Genomic DNA, 22,034 nt, shown 5'->3' on the forward strand with positions numbered 1-22,034 from the left:
ATGTGGGATAGAAACAAAGAAGGTGGGCAGGCATTATCTCCACAATGTATGTACTTACAGTGCTCTCGCTCTCTCTCTCTCTCTCTCTCCCCCCACACACACACACACACACCCACACACACACACACACACACCCTTTTTTTTCCCCCTCTATTTTCCTTTCCTTTGGACTTACAGGGATGTTCAACACTTCTCATTTCAAAACAACCTTTCCTTGGCCTGACATCTCAAGTCAATCTGTTTTTCTCCTCTTCTTGTGGCCACGTTCCTCCAGACAGAAGTCACCTGTGTTTCGGCTCACATCCCTCCATCAGTGTAGTCAGTATATCCCATTCTAGCTCCAGAGCTTCACTAAATTGGAGGTGACTGAAGTAAGTCATCAGTGATGTTCTAATCACCAAGCCCAGTAGATACATTTTAATATTTTTCTTTATAATAAATATTGAATTCTTTCTGTATGGAAGAAGAGACTGTTAAATGTTAAGGATAAAAGATTGCAACAGACAGCTGTACCACAGAGGAGTTTATACCATAGTAGGAGAGATGGTTTTAAAAAATTTTGGGGGGCTGGAGAGATGGCTCAGTGGTTAAGATCACTGGTTGTTCTTGCAGAAGACCCAGGTTCGAATCTCAGCACCCACATGGCAGCTAACAACTGTCTGTAACTCCAGTTCCAGGGGATCCAGCGGCCTCTTCTGTCTTCCGTGGGCATTGCACCACAGGGGTGCAGGCAATACACCCATACACACAAATATTTGAATTCACAAATATAGTCCAGGCTGACCTTAAACTCAGGGTGATCCTCCTGCCTTGTGCTTCTGAATACTAGAATTTTAGGGGTATACCATTACATCTGGCTGGAATTATTACAATTACTTCTCATGTTAAATAGGAAACATCTAGTCATAAATGGACTACAAAATGCCCATGGCCCAACATTTTCTAAGCTAAATTTGAATTTGAACTTGGATCTGACTTTACAGTCCTAGCTGTTCATGGGCATGCTGCTTCCATAATTCAGGACCTTAATGTTTATGCCTGCATTTGTTGAGAGGTGGGCTCTGATCTGTTAAGTCATTGACATGTGTATGGGAGGGGTGGGGAAAGGCTTCTTTTTGGTTGATTGTCTATAATTAGAATGCATATAATTCTGAAAAAGATGCACACTTCTGTTTGAGTCCTAGAGAAGCAACTTGTCAAATGACACAGAGCTTTTGTGTATGTGTGCAGCAAATTGACAATAGATTCCTAGTCTGATGTTTATTTCTCTGTTAACAGCAGTCCACCCAAACTTTTGAGGCGTGTGCTTAGGAGTCTAGTATAGGGGCTGGAGAGCTGGCTCAGCTGGTCAGAGTAGGTGGTCCTCTTGCTGAGGTCCCAAGTTCAGCACCCTTGTCAGGTGGCTTATGATCACCTGGACCTCCAGCTCCAGGGGATACAATGCCCTCTACTGGCCTCTGTGGGCACTGCACTCACATGTACAACACACACTCAGACACAAACATATGCACATAATTTAATATAAAATAATTTTTAAAAAGATAAGTATGGAAGAAAGGTTAGAATACTAGTCCTCTTCTATTACCTAGATCGGGTGGGGTTTCTACTGGTAGAATCACCACACTTTATAGTGATTTGAGGAGCCCTGTCACTGTCTATCTATGTACAGAATGACTTGGCTGAGGAGTCAGGTAGCTAGATTTGATTTGTCTATGGCTCCATTAGAGTTAAGCTACCTCGTTCTTTGTAAAATAGGGATAATATTAGTACCTCTGCCATGGAGTTGTTAATGAGAATCAGTTCATCTGTATAAAGCATTTTGAGAAGTGCCTAACATTTAATAAGTTCTCAGCTGCTTTTAGTTGCTGTTTATTATGATGGTTTCAAGCTGGGCATCATGGTTGATGTCTATAATAATATTAGCACTTAGGTGGCTAAGGTAGGAGAGTCTCAAGTTTGAGGTCAGCTTGGGCTGCACACTGAGACCCTGTCTCAAAAAGATGATGGTTTCTATCCCAGCTTACTTCCTGGGCCCTGCTATATGGTTGTCATCGGTTGTGGGGTGACAAGAATTGATATTTATAAGATATCATAGAAGAGCAAATCAGTATCCTTGTCCCATGGCTTTTTGTTATTAATTTATCTATTAATTTTCTTATCTCTGAGTACTTATTCTGTATGTGTCAATTAAACAACTAAAATGTCTATATAGAAAAGAAAAAAAAAAAACACTATAATTTTTGCCTTCCTGTAAGTGATTTCTTCTTTCCCCCAGCAATATGTAAAGGCCTAATTGGAGTAATTATATTAATATATTTAATTACCTCCCTCCCTCTTTTCTTCCCTTATATCTTTGATACAGGGCCTCTGTTTAGCTCAGAGTAGCCTGATAGTCCCTGTGTGGCAGAGGCTGACCTCAAACTCTTTATCCTCCTGTCTCAGCCTCTGAAGTGCTGGGATAATATGTGTGTGCCACTATGCCTGGCCATCACCCCCCTTCTCTCCCTCTCCCTTTCCCCTCCTTTCTCTCTCTCTACATCTCTGATAGAAACAGAAACACTCAGGTGACCTTTTCAAGAATTGCTAATCCCAAAGCAACTTCTGAAGAAGGTTGGTTCAGTGAAGGTTTAGTGAAGGGGAAAGGAAATGATCCAAAGAATATGCATAGTCTTTTTTCACAGGTCTGTCTTATCTGATACGCTAACCTTGTAGGAGTCCGTAGTATTTATTAAACCACAAAATTGTGTTTGTCCTTATCAATCCCTAAAGATACTAACTGCTGGTTTGGCTAATTTACTTCTCGAAGTTAGACTAATAAATCATTTTTTACCGTTGCTATGGTTTTTGAAATCTAAGCCAGGCTACATCTAGCTTTATTAAAGATACTTTTCATGAACAATCATGGTATTTCAGGAAGGGCATGGGCAGACAATCATTAACAGTATAAGAACTTCCTAAGCTCTTTTTTGTATGGACTACCCAAATCAGAAAGCCACTCTGAGATAGTCCGAGGTCTTCCTGTGATGTTTCCAGTGAGGGCTGACATTTCATTTTAAGCATGTCGTATAACAGCTTTTCACGAGCTGACTCTGACTTTCAGGAAATGAAATGAAAACGGCAGAATTATCAGTCCAAAGATCCACAATCTTCTAGAAGAAAGAACTGCTGCCCTTTTGAAGATGTCCATCTCAATGATGTCAGTGCAGAGCCCAGATCTCCTGACATGTTGGCAAAACCAGTTTTAGGAGGTTAGGTCCTAACAAGTCTCTGCTTTTAAGGGCATTCAGACTATGTTGATGGTGGAGGGAGAGAGGAGGACGTAAAAATGAATTTCGAGTTTTTCCACCCCATAAGGCTCTCTGTGCCAAGCTGGCCAGGTGAGTCAGTGTCGGAGAATCTTTCCTTCTGGGAGCCACGAGGAATCATGCGAGAACTAGCAGGGAAAAGTGCTTTCCTCACATCAGTCCAGCTTGGGAGACGTTCTCTGAGTGACATATGTTCCTACCCCCCAAAGAAGAATGTCAAGTTCTGTGCGCTAACAACATAGCTTTAAAAAAAAGTAAAACAGGCTGGGCATGGTGGCCTGCGTTTTTAATCCCAGCACTTGGGAGGCAGAGGCAGGAGGATCTTTGAGTTTGAGGGCCAGCTGATGCTACAAGAAATCCCTGTATCAAAAAGGCCAAAAAAAGTAAAACAGAATTCATTGTTATAAAACTTGCTAAAAAATTCTATTTAGATTATTTTATTTTTTTGTCTTTTTAAGACAGTCTCCCAGCTGGCCTGGAACTCGGTATGTAGACCAGGCTGGCCTCGAATTCACAGAGATCCGCCTGCCTCTGTAAGATTAAAGGCGTGTACCACCACCCTGCTAAAAATACCATTTCGAACTGTTCAGTCAGAAGCACACAGTTATCAAACATGCAGACTCTGTGGCGCCAGCACCAGCAGCTGTCTGCCTGGTCTGTTTCATCACCCTCACCTTCTACAGTGGTGTTCCCTCCAGCCTGTCCTTTTCTGCCTTCGGGCATCTTCCCTATCTTTGCACCTGCCTCATAGGCTTGGGCTCTGCTTTGGAGGAACAGGCTTAACAGAAAACCTTGCAGATCTTTTCTGCGGCTCATCCTTCACCTTTTTAATCTTTTTAAGCATCTCTTTCAGCATTTTGCATGGGCATGGCAGCTGTGGAGAGGATGGGAGGATGGAGGTGCTGATGCTGCCCTGCCTGGATTCAGTGGTGGTTGTTTGCTTTGTCCCAGAGTTGTTTTTGCTCCTTCCTTCTTCCTCACTGTAATCCAAGCAACCAGGAGGCCGAGGCAGGCAGATTGCCATGAGTTCATGATCAGCCTGAACTACACAGGGAATTAAGAAATCCAGAAAAGGAGCTGGGAACGTAAAGTTGGTAGAATACTTACTAACATGCCCAAAACCCTGGGTTTGATCTCCAGCACAGCATAAACCAGATGCTACAGTCATGCATGTGGTCCCAGTCCTCAGGAGGTAGTCAGGAAGTTCAGAAGTTTAAGGTCATCCTTGGCTACCTAATGAGTTCAAGGCCAGCCTTAACTACATGAGACTCAAAAAAAATTTCCCTAGTATTAATATTGTTGGAGTGAGTAGATATTTGAGTGAGAAACTGCCTGAGTGTGTGATTGTTGATTTTTGCTTTCCCTAGACTAGCTGTGTTTGTGGTTTAGAATAACTGCACATAAAAGTTTTCTTAACATTTCTCTCATGTTAAAATAACTACATATAAAGTAATTACATGTTAGTTTCTTACCAGATTTGCTAACCTTTCTTTAAAATAATAAGTATCCTGTCTGCTTCTGAGCACAGGACCAGGCTTGCTTGCGTTGATGATTTCTCTGTTTTCCTGTACAGTCTTCCCCAGGCCTCCCCTGCCTCCCATCACTTTTCCTCTTTCAAGTAGCAGTCCTTCACTACTTCACCTGCCCTCTGTTCTAGTTTCCCTTTCCACTTGCAGTTTAATCGATCTGCTAGATGGAGCTGATGGAAGGAGATTTGGAACATGCCCTCCAGTGATGAGCCTCCAAGGCACTGCTAAATCAGTGTAAGTATGTGCTTCAAGGTCTGAATGAATTGGGCAAGACCTAGGAGGAAGCACTTGAGACTACCTATGGGGATCAGGAAGCTTCCAAGAGGAGGTGACAGGTCAGATGCACTTTGGTAAGTAGCCTAGATGGAAAAGGAAGGGAAAGTTAACTAACATGGTGTGTTCTACATCTTTGCCCATGTTGTGATCCTCTTGTTTCTTTTGGAGATCCCAGACCAGGAAAGTTCCTACTGTCTTCAGTCTTCAGCAGAGAAAGGGCTTATTCCCATCTACTTGAAGTTGCATTTAGTCCTCTGGTTATTTTTTTTTCCTCATTACTTTGAAGCGTACCATCTTTCCTCCCTGTTTCTCTTTCATATGAAGAAACTTTGTGCCAGTGAGCTTTGCTTTCCCAATTCTTCTCTCAACTCACCTTAAAATTGTGATCTGCTCAACTCTGGACATCTAGAATTGCTTGGTTGCTTTTATTCTGCTGAAACAAGTGCTTTGTTGATTGTATACATTGCAAAATAGGTTATGTATGCAGTTGCTTATTTCCATTGACAGCCCCCCTCCACACCAACCTACTACTGCTTGAATTCTTCACGGCCAATCTTCTGAAGCTCTGTGCATAAGCCATGGACAGTCAGACCTCATATTTAGTATTTGGCTGGGATAGTAAAAAACAGGTCTATTTCCAAACATTCCTCTTATTTCTCAATGATGGGGGCAAAGAAGCAGCTTACTGACTTCTAGCTGAGTTCTTGACATTTTTCTGTGCTGAAAAGATCCGTGATGATATGATAAAGCCTTTGGCTTTAGAGTCAAATGTGAAATGGTCTCAGAGTAGAGAACGGGAAGGGCACATAGTGAAGCAGTGAGGTAAATGCCCATGAGGTGACATTGTCACTGGTCTGAGGAGTATTGGAGGACACCTGGTTCAGTCTGTACTGGCACAAGGGATGCTTTCTGGAAGAAGTGGCTGAAGGGGGGGCAGTAGTAGGAGTTACCCAGAGGCGGTATCTCAAAGTGTGCAGGTGCTTGCTAGGTAGAGAACATAATGGTGTGGTGCAGGCGTGGGTTGCACCATAAAGGGCCCTTCAGCCCATCTTTAAAACCACCGGTGGCTTGTGTTTCTGTCATTTTAGATTATTAGGGGATCTACAAAGGCATCACTATTACCAAAGGAGTTTTTCTTTTCCCCGCTCCTGAATTCTCTTGCTTAGTTTCCTCGTTTCCCTTGTATCAGTGCTTTGTCCTCTGGCATGTCTGCCCTTCTCCATCTGCGGAGTCTTAGTAACGGGGTTATATAGCATTGACCCAGGTTGCATGTGCATTAACAGTTGTTTGGTGCCAATGTTTGTGATGTCTATTCCACTGGTTTTGTAAGGATTAAATCAAATAATAAATTCACAGCCTCCTGGACAGTGCCTGACTTACAGAAAAGTAATAAAGGTTATTTCCTGTATGCCTCTCTATCTTCATGGGCATAAATCATTTCTAGTTTACGTGGAAGGACTACCTAAGCAGTTCTCTTAAAGCTAACTGTATTGGCTATGGATTGATAAGGTTTGTCAACTCCTACTCTGTTCAGACCCTTGAATTTTCATCCTAATAAACAGCATACCTGTTCCATAAATCACTCCGGGAACTTTAGGCGGCCTGTATTAGTTTCTTCAGGATGCCATAACAAGATACCAGAGATTGGATGGCTTAAGCAAGGAAACTTGTTTTCTCATAAATCTGGAAGCCAGTAGCGAGGTGGCAACACATGGGGCTTCTGCTAAGGGCCCAGCTTGCTGGCTTGTATCTTCTCCCATCTGTCCTCTTGAGTTGCAGAGCTCTGAGGACTCCTCTTCCAGCAGCTCCAGCAGCCTGGGCCTCCACCTTTGGACTTCATTTAGACTTAATCACCTTCAAGACTGTATCTCTTATGTCACATAGCTATTAGGACTTTGATATATGAAGTTTGGGGGAATTCAATGCGTAGTTTAGTTCTCTAGGAGTTTTAAAAAAATTATAGTAGTATGTTTATTATTACATATTCTGTGCTTAAGGCCATGTTGGTTTTTTTTTTTTTTGAGACAGGTTCTTCCTGTACCCCCTGGAACTCACTATGTAGACCAGGCTGGCCTTAATCTAACAGATATCTGCCGGCCTCTGCTTCTTGAGTGCTGGGATTAAAGGCATGCACCACCATGCCCAGCCAGACCTTTATTAATATGACTGGAATTCAATTTTATCACCTCAAACCAAATTTAGTAAAGTCTATTTTTTGTTGGAGGAGACTGGTTCGGCCTAGTGTATTTGCTGTAAAGCTTTGCCTCTGGTGGATGAGCTTGGATTTACTGTTCCACTTTCCTGCCTGTTGAGCAATTTAAAAAAATATTTTATTTATTATTTTTATTTTTTATGTGTGTACCTATAGTGCCTGCATGTGTGTGAGTACACCTGTGTTGTGCAGTGCCCGAGGAGTCAGAAGAAGGCATTGGATTTCCCTTGGAACTTGAATTACAGACAGTTGTTAGCAGCCATGAGGGTGCTGGGAATTGAACCCCTCCCGGTCCTCCAGCCAGTGCTCTTATCCACTGAACCATCTCTCCAGCCTCCCTGTTGGGCAGTTTTATATGTGAAATATAATAGTGCATTGCTTTTATTTATGTTTCTGTAATTTAAATATTTTTTAATCGACTTTTTTTTTTTTTTTTTTAAGAACTGTTTTGAGGTATACAGAAAAATTGAGTAGAAAGTACAGAGTTCCTAGACTCTGGGCTTACATGCCGCCACCTCCATCGCCAACCTCAGCATGTGCTGCCAAGGGTTGCTGTTTGTTAGAATTGAAAAACCTGCCACCCACAGTCCATAGTTCACCGCAGGTTTCACTCTTGCTGTATATTGTGTGGGTGTGGACGAATTCTTAGTGACATGTAGTCACCTTTACAGTATCACAAGGAAGAGTTTCACTGTTCTCAGTCCTCTGCTCTGCCCATTCATCCCTCCCCCCACCCCACTACTGTGTGACGTGTTGCCTTTTCTAGAAAGTCGTACAGTTGACGTCTAACTGATCAAAGTGTTTTCCATTGATTTCTACCATTTAGCAATGTGGCCTTTCTGTCTTCCTGGCTAGCTTATGCATTTTTTGACCACGGTGGTAGGGGGGTGAAGGGGGGTGGGGTAAGGCTATCTTGTGACTCAGAAGGCACATGCTCTCCAAGCTGGCCTGGTGAAAGTTACTTTAATCTGATTAAGGTGGTGAACACAGAATTCTCTATTGTAAAGTTACTGCTTTCCCTCTGTAATTCATGTTTTGTGAGATTTCATGATACCATGCAAAATACCCTGTTTCTCATTTTCAGGCTTTTGCCTGATGCACTTACTGTGGTTTTGCACAATGGCAATTTCTAAGTTAATATAGTAAATTTGTTCTTTCCAGTGTAGGTTTTTTTTTTTTTTTTTTTTTTTTTTTACCATGGATTTTTTTTTTTTTTTTTTTTTCAACTGTCGGACTTTTATTTAATTTAAAATTTCATTTAATTTAGAATTCTCACATTTGGCTCTCTTTAAAAAAAAAAAAATTAACTTCCCGGAGGACTTTCTCACTTCCCATGATTTAAGATTTCTAAAAGGAAAAGACAATGGAGACCATCCACAGTAATAAGTGCCTTAAACTTGGAAAATTAGATAAAAATCAGTGCACACAGTCCACTCAGAACGCTGCCTGCCTCCCTTCTAGGGGAGTGGATAACTCCTTCCATTTTCTCCATATGTGCCTTTCTTGGGCAGACTAAGATCTCCCAAGGAATTAGTAGGGGGGACATCAAGGGCTAGAAAATACCCTTTGATAAGCTCATGTAACTTTGATGTTCAGCTGGACTAGGTGGCAGAGAATCTCTGAAGATCCAAGCGATTTGAAAATTGGAGATAAGAAAAACAAGAAGAAAACGGGAAGATGTTATTTCAGTCAGAGTTCATGTGTGATGGGATTCAGTCTGTTTATTTACAGACTCCAGCACTGAGCACTTTACCCCTGGATTCGGAAAGGACTTGTGGCTTTGATTTTGTGCCACGTATTTCATCACACCCTGAAAATGAATTTGAATAAAGTGATAAAATTTGATATTTGATTTAGTTTTCAAACCATGTTTGAATCTGCCAGTGGTATGAAAATTAAATTACTACTCAGTTTGCTGCATAAATTAAAAGCAGGGCTATATTAGGAGACTCTAGACTCCTGCATGAGACCATCTCTGCCTTTTGTTTTTTACAGTGTTTTTTTTTTTTTGTTTTTTGTTTTTCCTTTTTGAGACAGGGTCTCCCTGTAGCGCCAGCTGTCTGGAACTCACTATTTAGACCAGGCTGGCCTTGAACTCAAAGAGCCTGCTTCTGCCTCCCAAGTGCTGAGGCCATAGGTGTGTGCCACCACCCCCGGCTGTTTTTTCACAATTTGTAACTTGCATACTTCAGCACTTGGAAAGGGATGGCACTGTGAAGAGTCCTCTTAGTGTTGCTAGGAAACCCCAAGATCTATGTTGAAGGATCTTGAGATTTCAATTCATTCTTAGTATAACATAATGAATATTTGAACATTTAAAAAATATTTCCAAAAAGAAATATTGAAAACCATTTCTGAAGCTGTTTAAAGTATCTTAGGGAAGATGGCATCTCTTCGTATCTGAGGGGGTTTGTTTCCAGGTCCCACTTACAAATACTCTAATGCATTCACAAAGTGGAGTAGTATTTGCATATAACCTAAGTGCATCCTCCTACAGACTTTAAATCCTCTTTAGATTGCTAATGATACTATGTAAATGTTATGTAAATAGTTGAAAAAGGTAATCTGCATTTGTCCAGTATAAGTGCGGTTTCTTTCGTTTTTCTATTCTTTGAACATTTTATACATATATACAATGTTATCTTTGTTGTTGTACTGTGTAGCCCTGGCTGGTCTGGAACTCTGTGTGTAGACCAGGCTGACCTCAAATTCACAGAGATATGCCTGCCTCTGCCTTTGCCTCCTGAATGCTGGATTAAAGTTTGTGCCACACCACCTCTGGCTTTTTTAAGTACAATATCTTGATTAATTATTTGAGAATTCCATACATGCATTCAGTGTATTTTGATTCCACTCACCCCCCTGACCCAACTCCACCAACTCTTCTTAGCCCCCCGCCCCCCAACTTCATGTTCTTAAAAAAATTATATCCCTTGGAATCCAATTTGTGCTGCCTTTGGTGTTGGGCCATTCACTGGGGTGTGGTTGACCTACCAGGGGTCACACCCTTAGAGAAAACTGACTTTCTCATCCCCAGAAGCCATCAACTGTCCAGAGGGCCTCAGTTAGGGGAGGAGGCTTGTGATTGCCTCCCCTGTCCTTGCTGGAATGTTAACTGACTTGCTTTTGTGCAGGCAACCACAGCTGCTGTGAATTCATCAGTGCAGCAGTTGTGTCCTGTCCAGAAGACAGTTTTGCCCTAATCCTCCCTGACCTCTGGCTCTTAAAATCCTTCTACCTCCCCTTTTCTGTGATGGTTCCAGAGCCTGGGGGCGGGGGACTGGTAGTGTGCTACAGATGTTCCATTTATGATTGAATACTCCACAGAAGCCTAGTGTCTGTACTTTGACCAGTTACAAGTTTCTGTTTTAACCTATTCACTGCAGGTACAATTAAAAAAAAAAAAAAAGTTTGAATCCAAGGTTGGTTGAATCTATGGATGTGGACTTTGCAGACACAGAAGACTGTCTGCATACAACTAAAATCTCAGAGTAGGGTTGGTGGGCTTGCGCAGCCAAACAAGAAGAAGGAAAGATATGAAAACTTAGTTTCATTTTTCATTTTACTTTGGTTGAGTGTATTGTATTAAGTAAGCAAGAATTAGGAGGATTTGAACTGTACACATTTGAATGTCTGGTGGGTGTCATTTAACTGTGTTTGACTTCTACAAAATGAAAACTAAAAGTATGTGGTGACTATAATGTTTTAATTGTTATTTGTAGAAATTTTAAATTCTCATATAATTTTTTATATTTCTGGGCTATTAGAGTCATTTTGAAATGGAATTTTCACACTGGAGTATACTTGGGTTTTTCTTATCTTAGTTGATATATAAAGTACTAATAACCAGATACATTTAATACAGGTAGTTACTATACAAAGGAACACTTGAAGCTGGGTAATGGGTGGGGTCATAGTAGAGCTTTTGTCTAGCCCTGTATTTAGCCCTCAGTGGTGGGATGGGAAGATTGTGAGAAGAAAGGAAGGGACCAGGAAGGAGAGGAAAAGGGGAAGGAGATGAAAAGGGTGATTCCTTGAGCAGTATCACCTGTCTTTGGTATCTGAGGAGGTTTGGTTCTAGGGGCCACTCAAATATATATATAAAATGGAGCAGTACTTGCATATAACCTAAGCCCATCCTCCCATAGGGAAAGGGAAAGACTTAGAGGGAACACTTGAAATCCTAGGACTTTTTTTCTTTAATTCTTTTCTGCTATGTGTAAGGTGCTGTATGAAGAGATAGAGATTCCGTGCCCTTAATGGAGCTAATGATTTAATCGTAAATCAATATTTCCTCTTTAGAAGTTTCTAAAAATATAAGGTAGCATTAGGAAGATAAACACACCCAAATTGAGGATGTGTGATAAAATATGGGCTGCTAAGTCAGCCTCACTGTAAATTGATAAAGGAAAATAAACCATTCCAAATTAGCAATGAAAATACTGAGGTGAAATACTGAGTGTTCCTAGAAGGAAGAACAGAAAGTCATTGAAGAACACAGAGAAGAATGCATTTTAAGAAAGAGGTAGCTGTGAGACAGTTTATTAGAAATAATGAAAGTGCCCAGTTCAAATATTTCTTCTGGAGGATTCTTAGTCAAATTCACTGCTGGGAGGCACACATGGCATCCAATCCCCTCCTCCCACAATCCTTGTGACAACCTGAGAAAAGAATTCTCCAAACCCCGGTTTGAAGAATCTTAAGGAGTTTATTGGACTTGCTAACTGAGCTTTGGGTGCGAGTTTCCTTACAAAAGAGTGGGTACCCCCCCCCCATTCATGGCTGTGTTCGAAAGTCCACACTCAAACATAATCCCTTGGTTCTGGACAGCCTCACAAAATGGCAAGAGACTGGCCTCATGGTTTTCCCACCTTTTATTCCCTTAGCCCCTCCCCTGCAAGCAGCTATGGTCAACTGATTGGATAGAAGAAGGAAAGGGAGTGACTCCTTTGCAGAGCATGGGAAGGAGGTGGGTCCATGGCTCCTCATCACAGGGTCAGAGGAACATCTGGTCACACTCCACCCCATCCTCTGGCTCTTACAAAACTTTCCACCCACCTCTTCTGCAAATATCCCTATCCCCGCACCTCGGAGGGAGTGGGGGCGACCTTTCTCCCATTGTAGTAGGGCGCTGGACTCTTCAAGTCTCTGCATCATCTGTTTGTTATGGGCTGATGGCTCAATTTAGTGGCATTTTATCTACTATAAAAACACAAACAGCAAAAAGCAAGAACAGGTAAACGGTAACTGCTATAATAGCTTATGGGAATAAACATAAAAGCTTGGACTGTACTTTAGTAGGTGCATCACATTCATCTAACAACACAATTGCAGTGACTTCTCCACTGGGGCCTATAACCTCTCCTGCCACAGGGGGATGGCCTGGTCTACAATACCAGGTGTCTGTTCCATCCTTAGGAGCAGGCGATTAGGTCCAATAGAAAATTAGCTGGTTGTACATACACTAGATGAGCCACTGTTGCACCAGCAGGAACATCTTGCTTTGCATGTTGATAGTGCAGCACGTGGGGTCCTTCGTTGAACAGGATGATGGGAGGCAATTCTCCCCCAGCCACCTGCATAGCATCTTCTGGCACTATGAAAGCCACCCATCCAGTGGCAGGGAGTTTCCAACTTAGTCCAACCTTGATTTCTCCCTCTCCCACACTCACATCATGTGGTGTCTTCAGCAATAGGGTCTTACTGTCCCCTTCAGGTGTACAACCAACATTATTAGCAATTGCCTTTATAGTTTTGGGTACCTCTGGGGTCCCTTTGGCCAACTGCTCATAGGGAGGCAACCCACCCCTGGTACTGGAATTTTCACTTAACAACCTTATGGCTTCTGGAAGGGCCTTTTTCTACCCCATAGGATTCCTTCTGGGCTTAAGGCTTTCAACTGTTCCTTTAGCAATGTGTTTTTTCTTTTAATTAATCCTGCTCCTGTAGGATTGTATGGAAGGTGGAAATACCGTTGAACCCGATTATCCTCAGTTCAAGCTTGCACATCTGTTCCTATGAAATGAATGCCTCTGTCACTATCAGTTCACCTCGGGCACCCATACATGACACTGAGTTCAGTAAGCCCCTTAACAGTGGCCTTGCCCGTCTCTCTTGCAAGGAAAGGTCTGTGTAAGGCCTGTGGCAGTGTCCACACAAGTGAGAGCATATTTACACCCCTCGCTGACTGTCAGGGGCCCTATATAATCTACTTGCCAGTCTCATAGGGGAAGCTGCCTTGTGAGCATGTCCCATCATGGCATCCATCCTCTGGGGCTGTAACTGGAAACACGCCTTATAGGCCTGTAAAGCCTGTTTGATGTCAGCATATTTTACCGGGATGCTGGCAGCTTTGGCTGTTCTAAATCCCATGTCAGCTCCTCCGTGACCCGACTTGATATGAGTCTAGTGAGCTGCTCCTAGGGGAACCTGAGGGCAGACAGCCCTCACCTTGGTAAGGGATTCAGCTTCCTGATTCTTGGGGGGACTTGCCAGGCAGTAGGCGGCCACGTGGCAAACTACCAGAGGCACTAGCTCCTCCTGCATTTTATTATATATGTCCTTCCACATTTGTTGTCCTCATAGTGGCCGTCCCATCACCTGCCATCACGTGCCAGTTTTCTTTCTCCCACCGGGCCATCCATAAGGTTAAGCCTTTGATGTCAGTACAAATTGTAACTGGCCAAGGCTCCCTCATTGTTACTATCCATACACCTCTCAATTCAGTGTATTGGCTGCTTTCTCCTCCCCTCTCTAACCATATAGTGTCAGTGTTCATCTGTATTGCCACTGGTACCCATTCTTGTCTGGCACCCCTGCTAGTGCCATCAGTATACCAGGCATCAGCCAAAATTGGGGGAGCCCCTTCTAAGCACTTGGTCAGGTCTTGCTGGAAGGTCAACTATAGGAGGTGGAAGGAGAGGCTCTGTGCCTTGAAATGATACAGGTCCTAGTACTGCCTGCATGGCATTGGTGATTGGGCTTGCTGACACCACCCCTCGCTGTTGCAAATATGCATGCCATCTTTGCAGCATTTGGTTTTGGGCCACCCCTGACGGGGGCTTGGCTAGCAGGCCCTCCACCCATCCTTTTATGGGATATGTGGTTTTTACAGTAATGGGGGGGTGGAGCCTGTAATGGATTCCACCTGTTGCAATGCTTTGCACATAGGTAGCAGTTGCTGTTGTAGCGCTGTGTATTGGGACTCTGCCCCTTTCCATGATTGGGACCAGAACCCAACCGGGACCATCTGTTTGGGTTGTTGTTGCCACAAGCCTCACCCATAACCTTCAGGGCTCCTGGTGACTTCCAAGAGGAAGAGACATCAAGGCATTGGGGCACACAGCTGCTTATCTTGCCCAACCAGTACCTTGGCCTGCTCAAAAGCCTCTTGGGCCTTTACATCCCAATCCCATGTAGCACCTCTCTTTAATAGATTATGTAGGGGACAAGTGACCTGAGCAAGGTGAGGTATAAAAATTCGCCAATACCCTAGAAGTCCCAAAAATATCTGTAACTGCTTAGCATTTATTGGTACAGGTTGTTGTAATATTTTCTCAACCGCTGCACTGGGTATCATGTGAGTTCTTCCTGACCATAAAACTCCTAAGAATTTTACCACTTTACCAGGCCCTTGTACCTTCTGTGGGTTGATTTCCCATCTTCACTCCTTCAGGTGTATTTGCATGTTCCCCAAATGAGCTTCCAAATCTGTAAGGCACTCAGAAGTTAGCATTATGTCAACTATGTAGTGGAACCTCCTCCACCATCCTGTGACAAACTATGGGGCTGTGGAGGTAACCTTGGGGAAGTACTCTGAAAGTCTATTGTCATCCATTCCACGTGAATGCAAATTGATCTTGGGATTCAGCAGCTAGGGGAATACTGAAGAATGCATTAGCAAGGTCCACTGCAGCATGGAAAGATCCCATTTCCTGCACCAGCTGATCAGTTAGTAGTGCAATGTTGGGCACTGCTGCATGAATGTTAGGCACCACCTTATTTAACTCCCGGTAATCTACAGTCATTCTCCAGGAGCCATCTGGCTTCCTGATAGGCCAAATGGGACTATTGAAAGGGCTCTGGGCTGGGCGGATAACCTCTACCCACTCTAATTCCTGGATGGTTTAGGTAATTTCATCTTGACCCCAGGCAGCTGGTACTGTTTGATATTCATGGCAGTTTGACTGGCTCCCATCTTGCCCACCCCTGAGTAATCACCTTTACTGTTTGCACCCTCAGCCGAAACTCTCCCACAGTAGTATGTAGGTGTGACCCAGTAGGGCATCCACCCCCAAAATGTTTTCTCAAAGGGGAGAGATGCACACCCTGTACTCCTGGCGGGGATAATTGCCCACTCTCAGAATGAGTCTAGTCCGCTTTACTTGTATGGTTTTATCCCCATACCCATCCACTGCTATCCACTGGCTGTGATGTTTTTGGGGATTGCTGTGAATTAACGTACACTCTGCCCCAGTATCCATTAGGGCCCATGTGTTTTGTATATTAGCGGGGGACCAATAAATTCTCAATTCGACATGTGGCCTCCAGTTACCCAGTATGGCCCTCACCTGTTGTTAACCTTGACCACCCCTTCAAGGCAGTGGTTGGGGGGATGGTCCCATCCAATGAGGCTGCCTTCCTCTGGAGCAGGAAGCAAAGTTGGAGTTACCTGCACCTCCTGGTCCCCAGTTTGTCTTCTGTGGTGAATTGCTGGTCAGGTCTTAAAGCCCTCCATAGGCTCACCAACACAGCGTTTGGCTGCCCATCAGTCTTGTCCCTAGCAACTCTTGCTCTGCACAGATCCATCCACGTCCATGCTCAGGAGACATGGAGGGGCCCCTTTGGTAAGTTCCGGCCCTTTTCTCTTGTTTCTACTCACTTTAGTACCTTTTGAACCCTGTTTACATGTTGGTCTAAATCATTTAAGTCTGCCAGAGCCTTGCCAGCCTCCTACAGGTCACGCCTGACTATGGGGCTTAGCACTGCCACCAAAGCTCCATACCAGTCTAATGGGCCTTGCTGAATCTGTGTCTTTCTTAAGTCTCCTGTAAACACAGTCCTGTCTGGGCCTTTGAACTGGGCATCAAATACAGCTTCCCTCATACCCAGTTCCCTCAACAGGGCCTGTCCTTTATCAGTGGTTTTCCAGTCTCTAGTATTCATGGGAATCTCAGCTGCAGATACCCACATGTCCCGAATGGCTCTTATGAGCCAATCCATCATAGACTGATTTCCCTCATATTGCTTTAAATTGTGAAGTCTTTGTCTCAAAGAGAGATGAGTGGTTATGTTGCTTAACTTCTCTGCTTCTATAGAACTTAAAATGATCCCATCTGCCCCCATGTCCCATAGCCTCACAAGCCAGGTGGCTAAAGGCTCCTTCATAGCTTGTTTTATGGTCTTTCCCAGTTCTAATAGTTCTGGTGCTGAGTATTCTATGATTACCATGGTTTCCTGCACCGGGCTATTGTTCTATTGTTAAGACCTCCATCAACATGTTAGACCATGGATTTTCCCTTCTTTGAATTAAAGGTCGGACCTAGGGAGTATCTCCCACTATCTCTAGGTCACTTCCTTCTTCACTACCTGACTCTTCCCAGGGGTTCCAGGTTTTAGGATCCCAGGCTGGGCCTTTTATTATCATTCTGATCTGGGCTTTTTTTTCCCTTTTGACCTCCTAGATGTAAAAAACTGCATGCCAACACCTTCATCTCCTTTTCTCTCTTATCTAATTTACCGGCAAGGTCAGAGGCCAGGACTGAAGAGGCCAGCCTCATATCCCTCTCCCACTCTAATTCCTCTCTAACACCTTCAGTTTTCCTTCTGGCTAAGGCCTCTGCTTGGGACAGATTTATTATCAATAGCAGCAGCCAAGCGGCCTCTGTAGCTACTTTTTGACATTTCTGTCCCTGGTGTGCTACTCCCAGAGCTTGCAGAATCTGTTCCAGACCTTCTGCTGTTTTCAGGGCATCTCCATAATCACGTGGCGGCCACCACTGGTCAAGCAGGCGTGCCACCCCATACCATCTACAAGATGGCTGCAACCCTGGGATTTCTCCCATTGCCCTCGACTGTTTAGAAGGCCTCACCTAGTTACATATCTCACTGTCTACTGCATTAACCATGCCACTGCAGCCACCCCCACCAAGCCTATGGGAATGGCCCACCAGGTTAACATTTCCTCAGCCCACACTCTCCCCTCACCCCACTCTACTTTGGTTGTCCCCATACCAGGAACATCATCAACACTCTTACAAAGCTCATTCTCAGTTTCATCAGATCCTGTAGGCTATGCCCATTGTTAGTCAAATTCACTGCTGGGAGGCATATGTGGCATCCAATCCCCTCCTCCCACGGTCCTTGTGACAACCTGAGAAAAGAATTCTCCCAACCCTACTCATCAGTGTCAAATCCTATTTTTGCTAGAAATATAAACATGAAATGGAGATTTTGTCACACAAACTTTTGGAACAATAGTAGGCAGTTGATTGGTCTCAGTCAGTAGGTTCAGATAGTGGATCATCAGTCTTTGTTGTGTATAAAACCAACCCCCAACTTAATAAGCTTAGCACAGCAATCATGTATGCATGATCCTGTGGATGCCAGGGTGGGCTAAGCTGAGAAAGGAAGCTCTGGGCTCCTGGGGCTGCAGGAGCTGACCTGGACTTGGGGTATGGTTCTAGGGTGGTATAGCTGTTGGTCAGAGGCCTCAGTTATTTCCCACACAGTTTGTTTGCATGATGGTGAGAGTTCACAAGGAGGCGAGAGTGGACTTAGCAAGGAAACCTGAGGCCTAGCCCTGGTCTTGCCCAGTGCACTCTTGCCGTGTTCTACTGGTCAAAGCAAGGCCAGCCTCAGGTTTAAGGGAAGAGAGCAAACGATTTGTACCCAGCCTTGGTTCAGTTTGAGGAATGCTCTTAGATGCTCTAGTTCTCAATCTTTTAGCTTCAACTTTGCCAAAACTTTATTATATCTGATAGTCTATGTATTCAGCATATTTCTTTCCTAATAGAAAGGATCATGAGCCAGGAGTATTGGCACACGCCTTTAATCCCAGCACTTGGGAGGCAGAGGCAGGCAGATCTCTGTGTGTTCAAGGCCAGCTTGGTCTACATAGTGAATTCCAGTCCAGCTGGGGTTACAGGGAGACCGTCTCAAAAAGAAAAAAAAGGATCATGCCGTGTCTAATGACTTAACTCTTCATTAATCAATTGTAATTTATTGTTGGAAAAACAGCATTAAATAATCATTGTGGAGAGTGAGGGCTTTAAATTCATTTGCTCTTCATTTTGCTCCATGTGTTTGTGTTTGTAGTTGATGGGGGTGGGGTGGGGAGAGGGAAGAGAGAAAGAAGCAGACCTTGGGTGCCATTCACAGTCTTAGCCTTAGTTGTGCTGTTATGCAGCATTGACTGTCAGTGTTGGGCAGTGTCATAGTTCAAGCTGTAGAGCTCCATAGCACAACATGGTGGAAACTTAGGGTTCTACAAATTGAGAAGTTGGAGTTAATACTTAGAAAATGTCAGAGATGGGGATGGTAACTTGTGCCTTGTATTAGTTACTTTTCTGTTGTTGTGATAGAAACACTGACCAATGCAACTTATAGAAGGAAAAGTTTATTTGAGCTTACTGTTCCAAGGGGCAAGAGTCCATCGTGGTGGGGAGGTGTGGCATCAGGGGTGGCTGGAGGAGGAGTGGAAGCTAAGCGCTCACATCTTCAAGCAGGCACAGGAAACAAGAGAGCGACTAGGAGATCCAGCAAGGCTTAAGAACTCCCTAAGCCCGTTCCCAATGACGTGCTTCCTCCAGCATAGCCATATCTTCTAAGACCTCCCAAAACAATGCCACCAACTGGAGACAAAATGTGCAGATACTTCGAGTCTGTGGGGGACATTCTCATTCAAACCACCACATGGCTGTCATCTCAGCAGTGTTTCCAGGCCAGCCAGGCTTGCCAGAGTAAGACTCTGCCTCAGAATAACCAAAGAAGATAAAACAAAAGGTTGTCACAGGGAAATCACAGTTTAACTAGTGCCATGCAAACTTTTCTGTTGTAAATCATTTTAAAATATACTTTTCTCTGATAAATCATTACAGACTAAATTTGTGTTTGAAATCAAGTTAATGACTTGTTCAGACCTTGATCTTATGTAAAGACAAGTTTTGACTTCTTTAAAATGGTGCTGAGAATCAAAGCCATAGAACTGTTTTGGATGCTAGGCAGGTGTTCTACCACTGCATTCTCAGCCCCTTGTCTTTTGAGGCATGGTCTTGCTTTGTAGTTGGAGGATGGGATGAGGTTTAAACCCTTAATCCTCCTGCCCGTGTTTCCTAGGTGCTGAGATTACAGGAATTTGCTACCACATTTGGTGAGACATTTATTATTATTATTATTATTATTATTATTATTATTACTACTACTACTGCTGCTGTTACTACTATTTTTGAGACAGGGTCTTGCTGTGTAGTCCAGGTTGGCCTTTAATTTTTGATCCTTCTCTCTCTGCGTCTCTACTGCTAGGTTAATAGGTATTCAACATGCTTGGTGACAAATGATTTTTAAAGAATTGTTTGCCTTCCTGAGAATTACGCATAGGGCTTTGCACCTTCTAGGCAACTGAGATACATCCCCAGCCCTGGCCAAACTCATGGTCAGTCAGCTTTGGTGGTACACCCTTATAATAATTTTGGTACATGGTCAGCTGACAGGAGAACGAGTTGAAGGCCTCAGCCCTTAAGTAATACAAACTCATTTCATATACTTTTGGGAAGTTCACAGTGCTCTTAAAAGAAATTGTATGGAATTAGATGGTATCAATATTGTCATTACAAAGGCACTCGTTGACCTTGAACTCTTCACCCAAACCTCACCCTGTGTGTATATTACTGTGCTCCCATGAATAGCCATAGCGCCCCATACTGGAGCAATTGTAGATGCTTAGTCCCATGTGTATGTTTTTTGCCTCCAGATTTCACCAGAAGTTTGAGTATCACTACTCCTGAACAGAAGATTGAAAAGGCTAAAGGGGAAACTGCCTATCTCCCATGCAAGTTTACACTTAGTCCTGAAGACCAGGGACCACTGGACATCGAATGGCTCATATCACCATCTGATAACCAGCAGGTGGATCGAGTGGTGAGTTTAAGTGCTGCTCACTCTGCAGCTGTTGGATGTGTCTTCACATGGACTAGTTCAGGGAGGTAGGAGAAGCTGTTAGGTGTGTAGGTGGGGAATATGATCATGCTGAGGAAAGGAAACGACTGGAGTGAAGGGGTTAAGTGGACTGAGGCTGTAGAAGAGAAGTTACTTCAGGGAAGAAGAGAAGGTTCTGAATGTTGGAAAATCTGGATTTGATTGTGTGGCGTGAGCAGGGAATAGTGGATATCTGGAGCAGACAGGCTATTGAGACAAGAATACGCATAGTGTTAGGGACTGCAAGTAAGATATACTTTGCTATAGGATGGGTAGAATTCAAGTAAAAAAATTTTGATTGGTATATTTTTTAATATGTATGAGGGTTTTGCCTGCATGTATGTAAGTGCACCATATGCATGCAGTGACCATGGAGAGCAGAAGAGGGTGTCAGATCCTCTAGAACTGTGGTTACAGATGGTTATTGGCCACCACGTGGGTGCTGGGAACAGAGCCCAGGTCCTTTGCAAGAGCAGCAAGTGCTCTAACTGTTGAGACATCTATTCAGCTACCTAGAGTTAAAATTTAAGCTTTCTACAAGGCTTCTGTGACCTGTAGAGGATTGATTATAAGATATAACATAGTACAACAAAGATACTTATTATTATTATTATTAGAGCCTGTTTTCTTTATTTCTGCAGGTTAACTATCCTGTACAATGATTATTAACAAAAATAGAATCTTTATAGTATTAAAAAATGTATAATACATTTAATTATAAATAAAAACCCCAAAACACCATCATAGCCTCCTTCCTTCCTTTTTTCTTTTCTTTCCTTCTTTTTCTTCTTCCCCTTCCCCTTCCTTTTTGATAAGGTTTTACTTAAAGCTGGCTGAGGTGGTACATGCCTTTAATCCCAGCACTCGGGAGGCAGTGGCATCTCTGTGAGATGAAGACCAGCCTGGTCTACATATCAAATTCCAGATCAGTTGTGACTACAGGGAGTTGTGACTACATGTCTCTCAAAAAGAAAAAGGAGATTTTACTTAAGCTGGGTGTGATGGCGGATGTTTTTAATTCCAACACTGAAGAGGCAGAGGCAGGTGGATCTCTGTGAGATCGAGGCTAACCCAGTCTACATAGTGAATTCCATCCAGACTAATTGGGGGGCTACAGGGAGACCGTGTCTCAACAAACAAACAAAAAATTTTAAATAAAAAAATATTTTACTTAAAAAATTTTTTTTTTATTATGTGTGTGGGTGTGTGTATGTGAGAGCACTGTCTGCAGAGACCTTCAGATCCCCTGGAGCTGGAGTTATAGGCAGTTGTGAGCTGCCCCTTATGGATGCTGGAAATTGAACTCATATCCTCTCCAAGAGTAATATGAACTAACTGCTGAGACATCTCTCCAGCACCCAGTCTTATTTCTAAGTACTAAGTGTCTAATGTAGAAAATTTTGAAAGGCAAAAATAGAACAAAAAAGTTGCCTAGTAACCTCACTTCCAAATACACACACACACACACACACACACACACACACACACACACATACACACACACCACTTCATCTTTTC

At 43.3% G+C, this 22,034-nt stretch overlaps 1 protein-coding gene across 2 annotated transcripts in view; it reads left to right on the forward strand.

Moving 5' to 3' along the window:
* Cxadr (CXADR Ig-like cell adhesion molecule) overlaps window positions 1-22,034 on the forward strand; it is a 59,744-nt gene that overhangs the window by 13,269 nt on the left and 24,441 nt on the right. For both annotated transcript variants that reach the window (XM_017800949.2, XM_008844397.3), the window contains exon 2: window positions 20,293-20,459. In XM_017800949.2, coding sequence (XP_017656438.1) covers window positions 20,293-20,459 — 167 coding nt within the window. The remainder of the gene's footprint in view (window positions 1-20,292; window positions 20,460-22,034) is intronic.

Source organism: Nannospalax galili, unplaced genomic scaffold, assembly GCF_000622305.1.
Source record: "Nannospalax galili isolate Female #2095 unplaced genomic scaffold, S.galili_v1.0 scaffold972, whole genome shotgun sequence".
Classification (NCBI taxonomy): Eukaryota; Metazoa; Chordata; class Mammalia; order Rodentia; family Spalacidae; genus Nannospalax; species Nannospalax galili.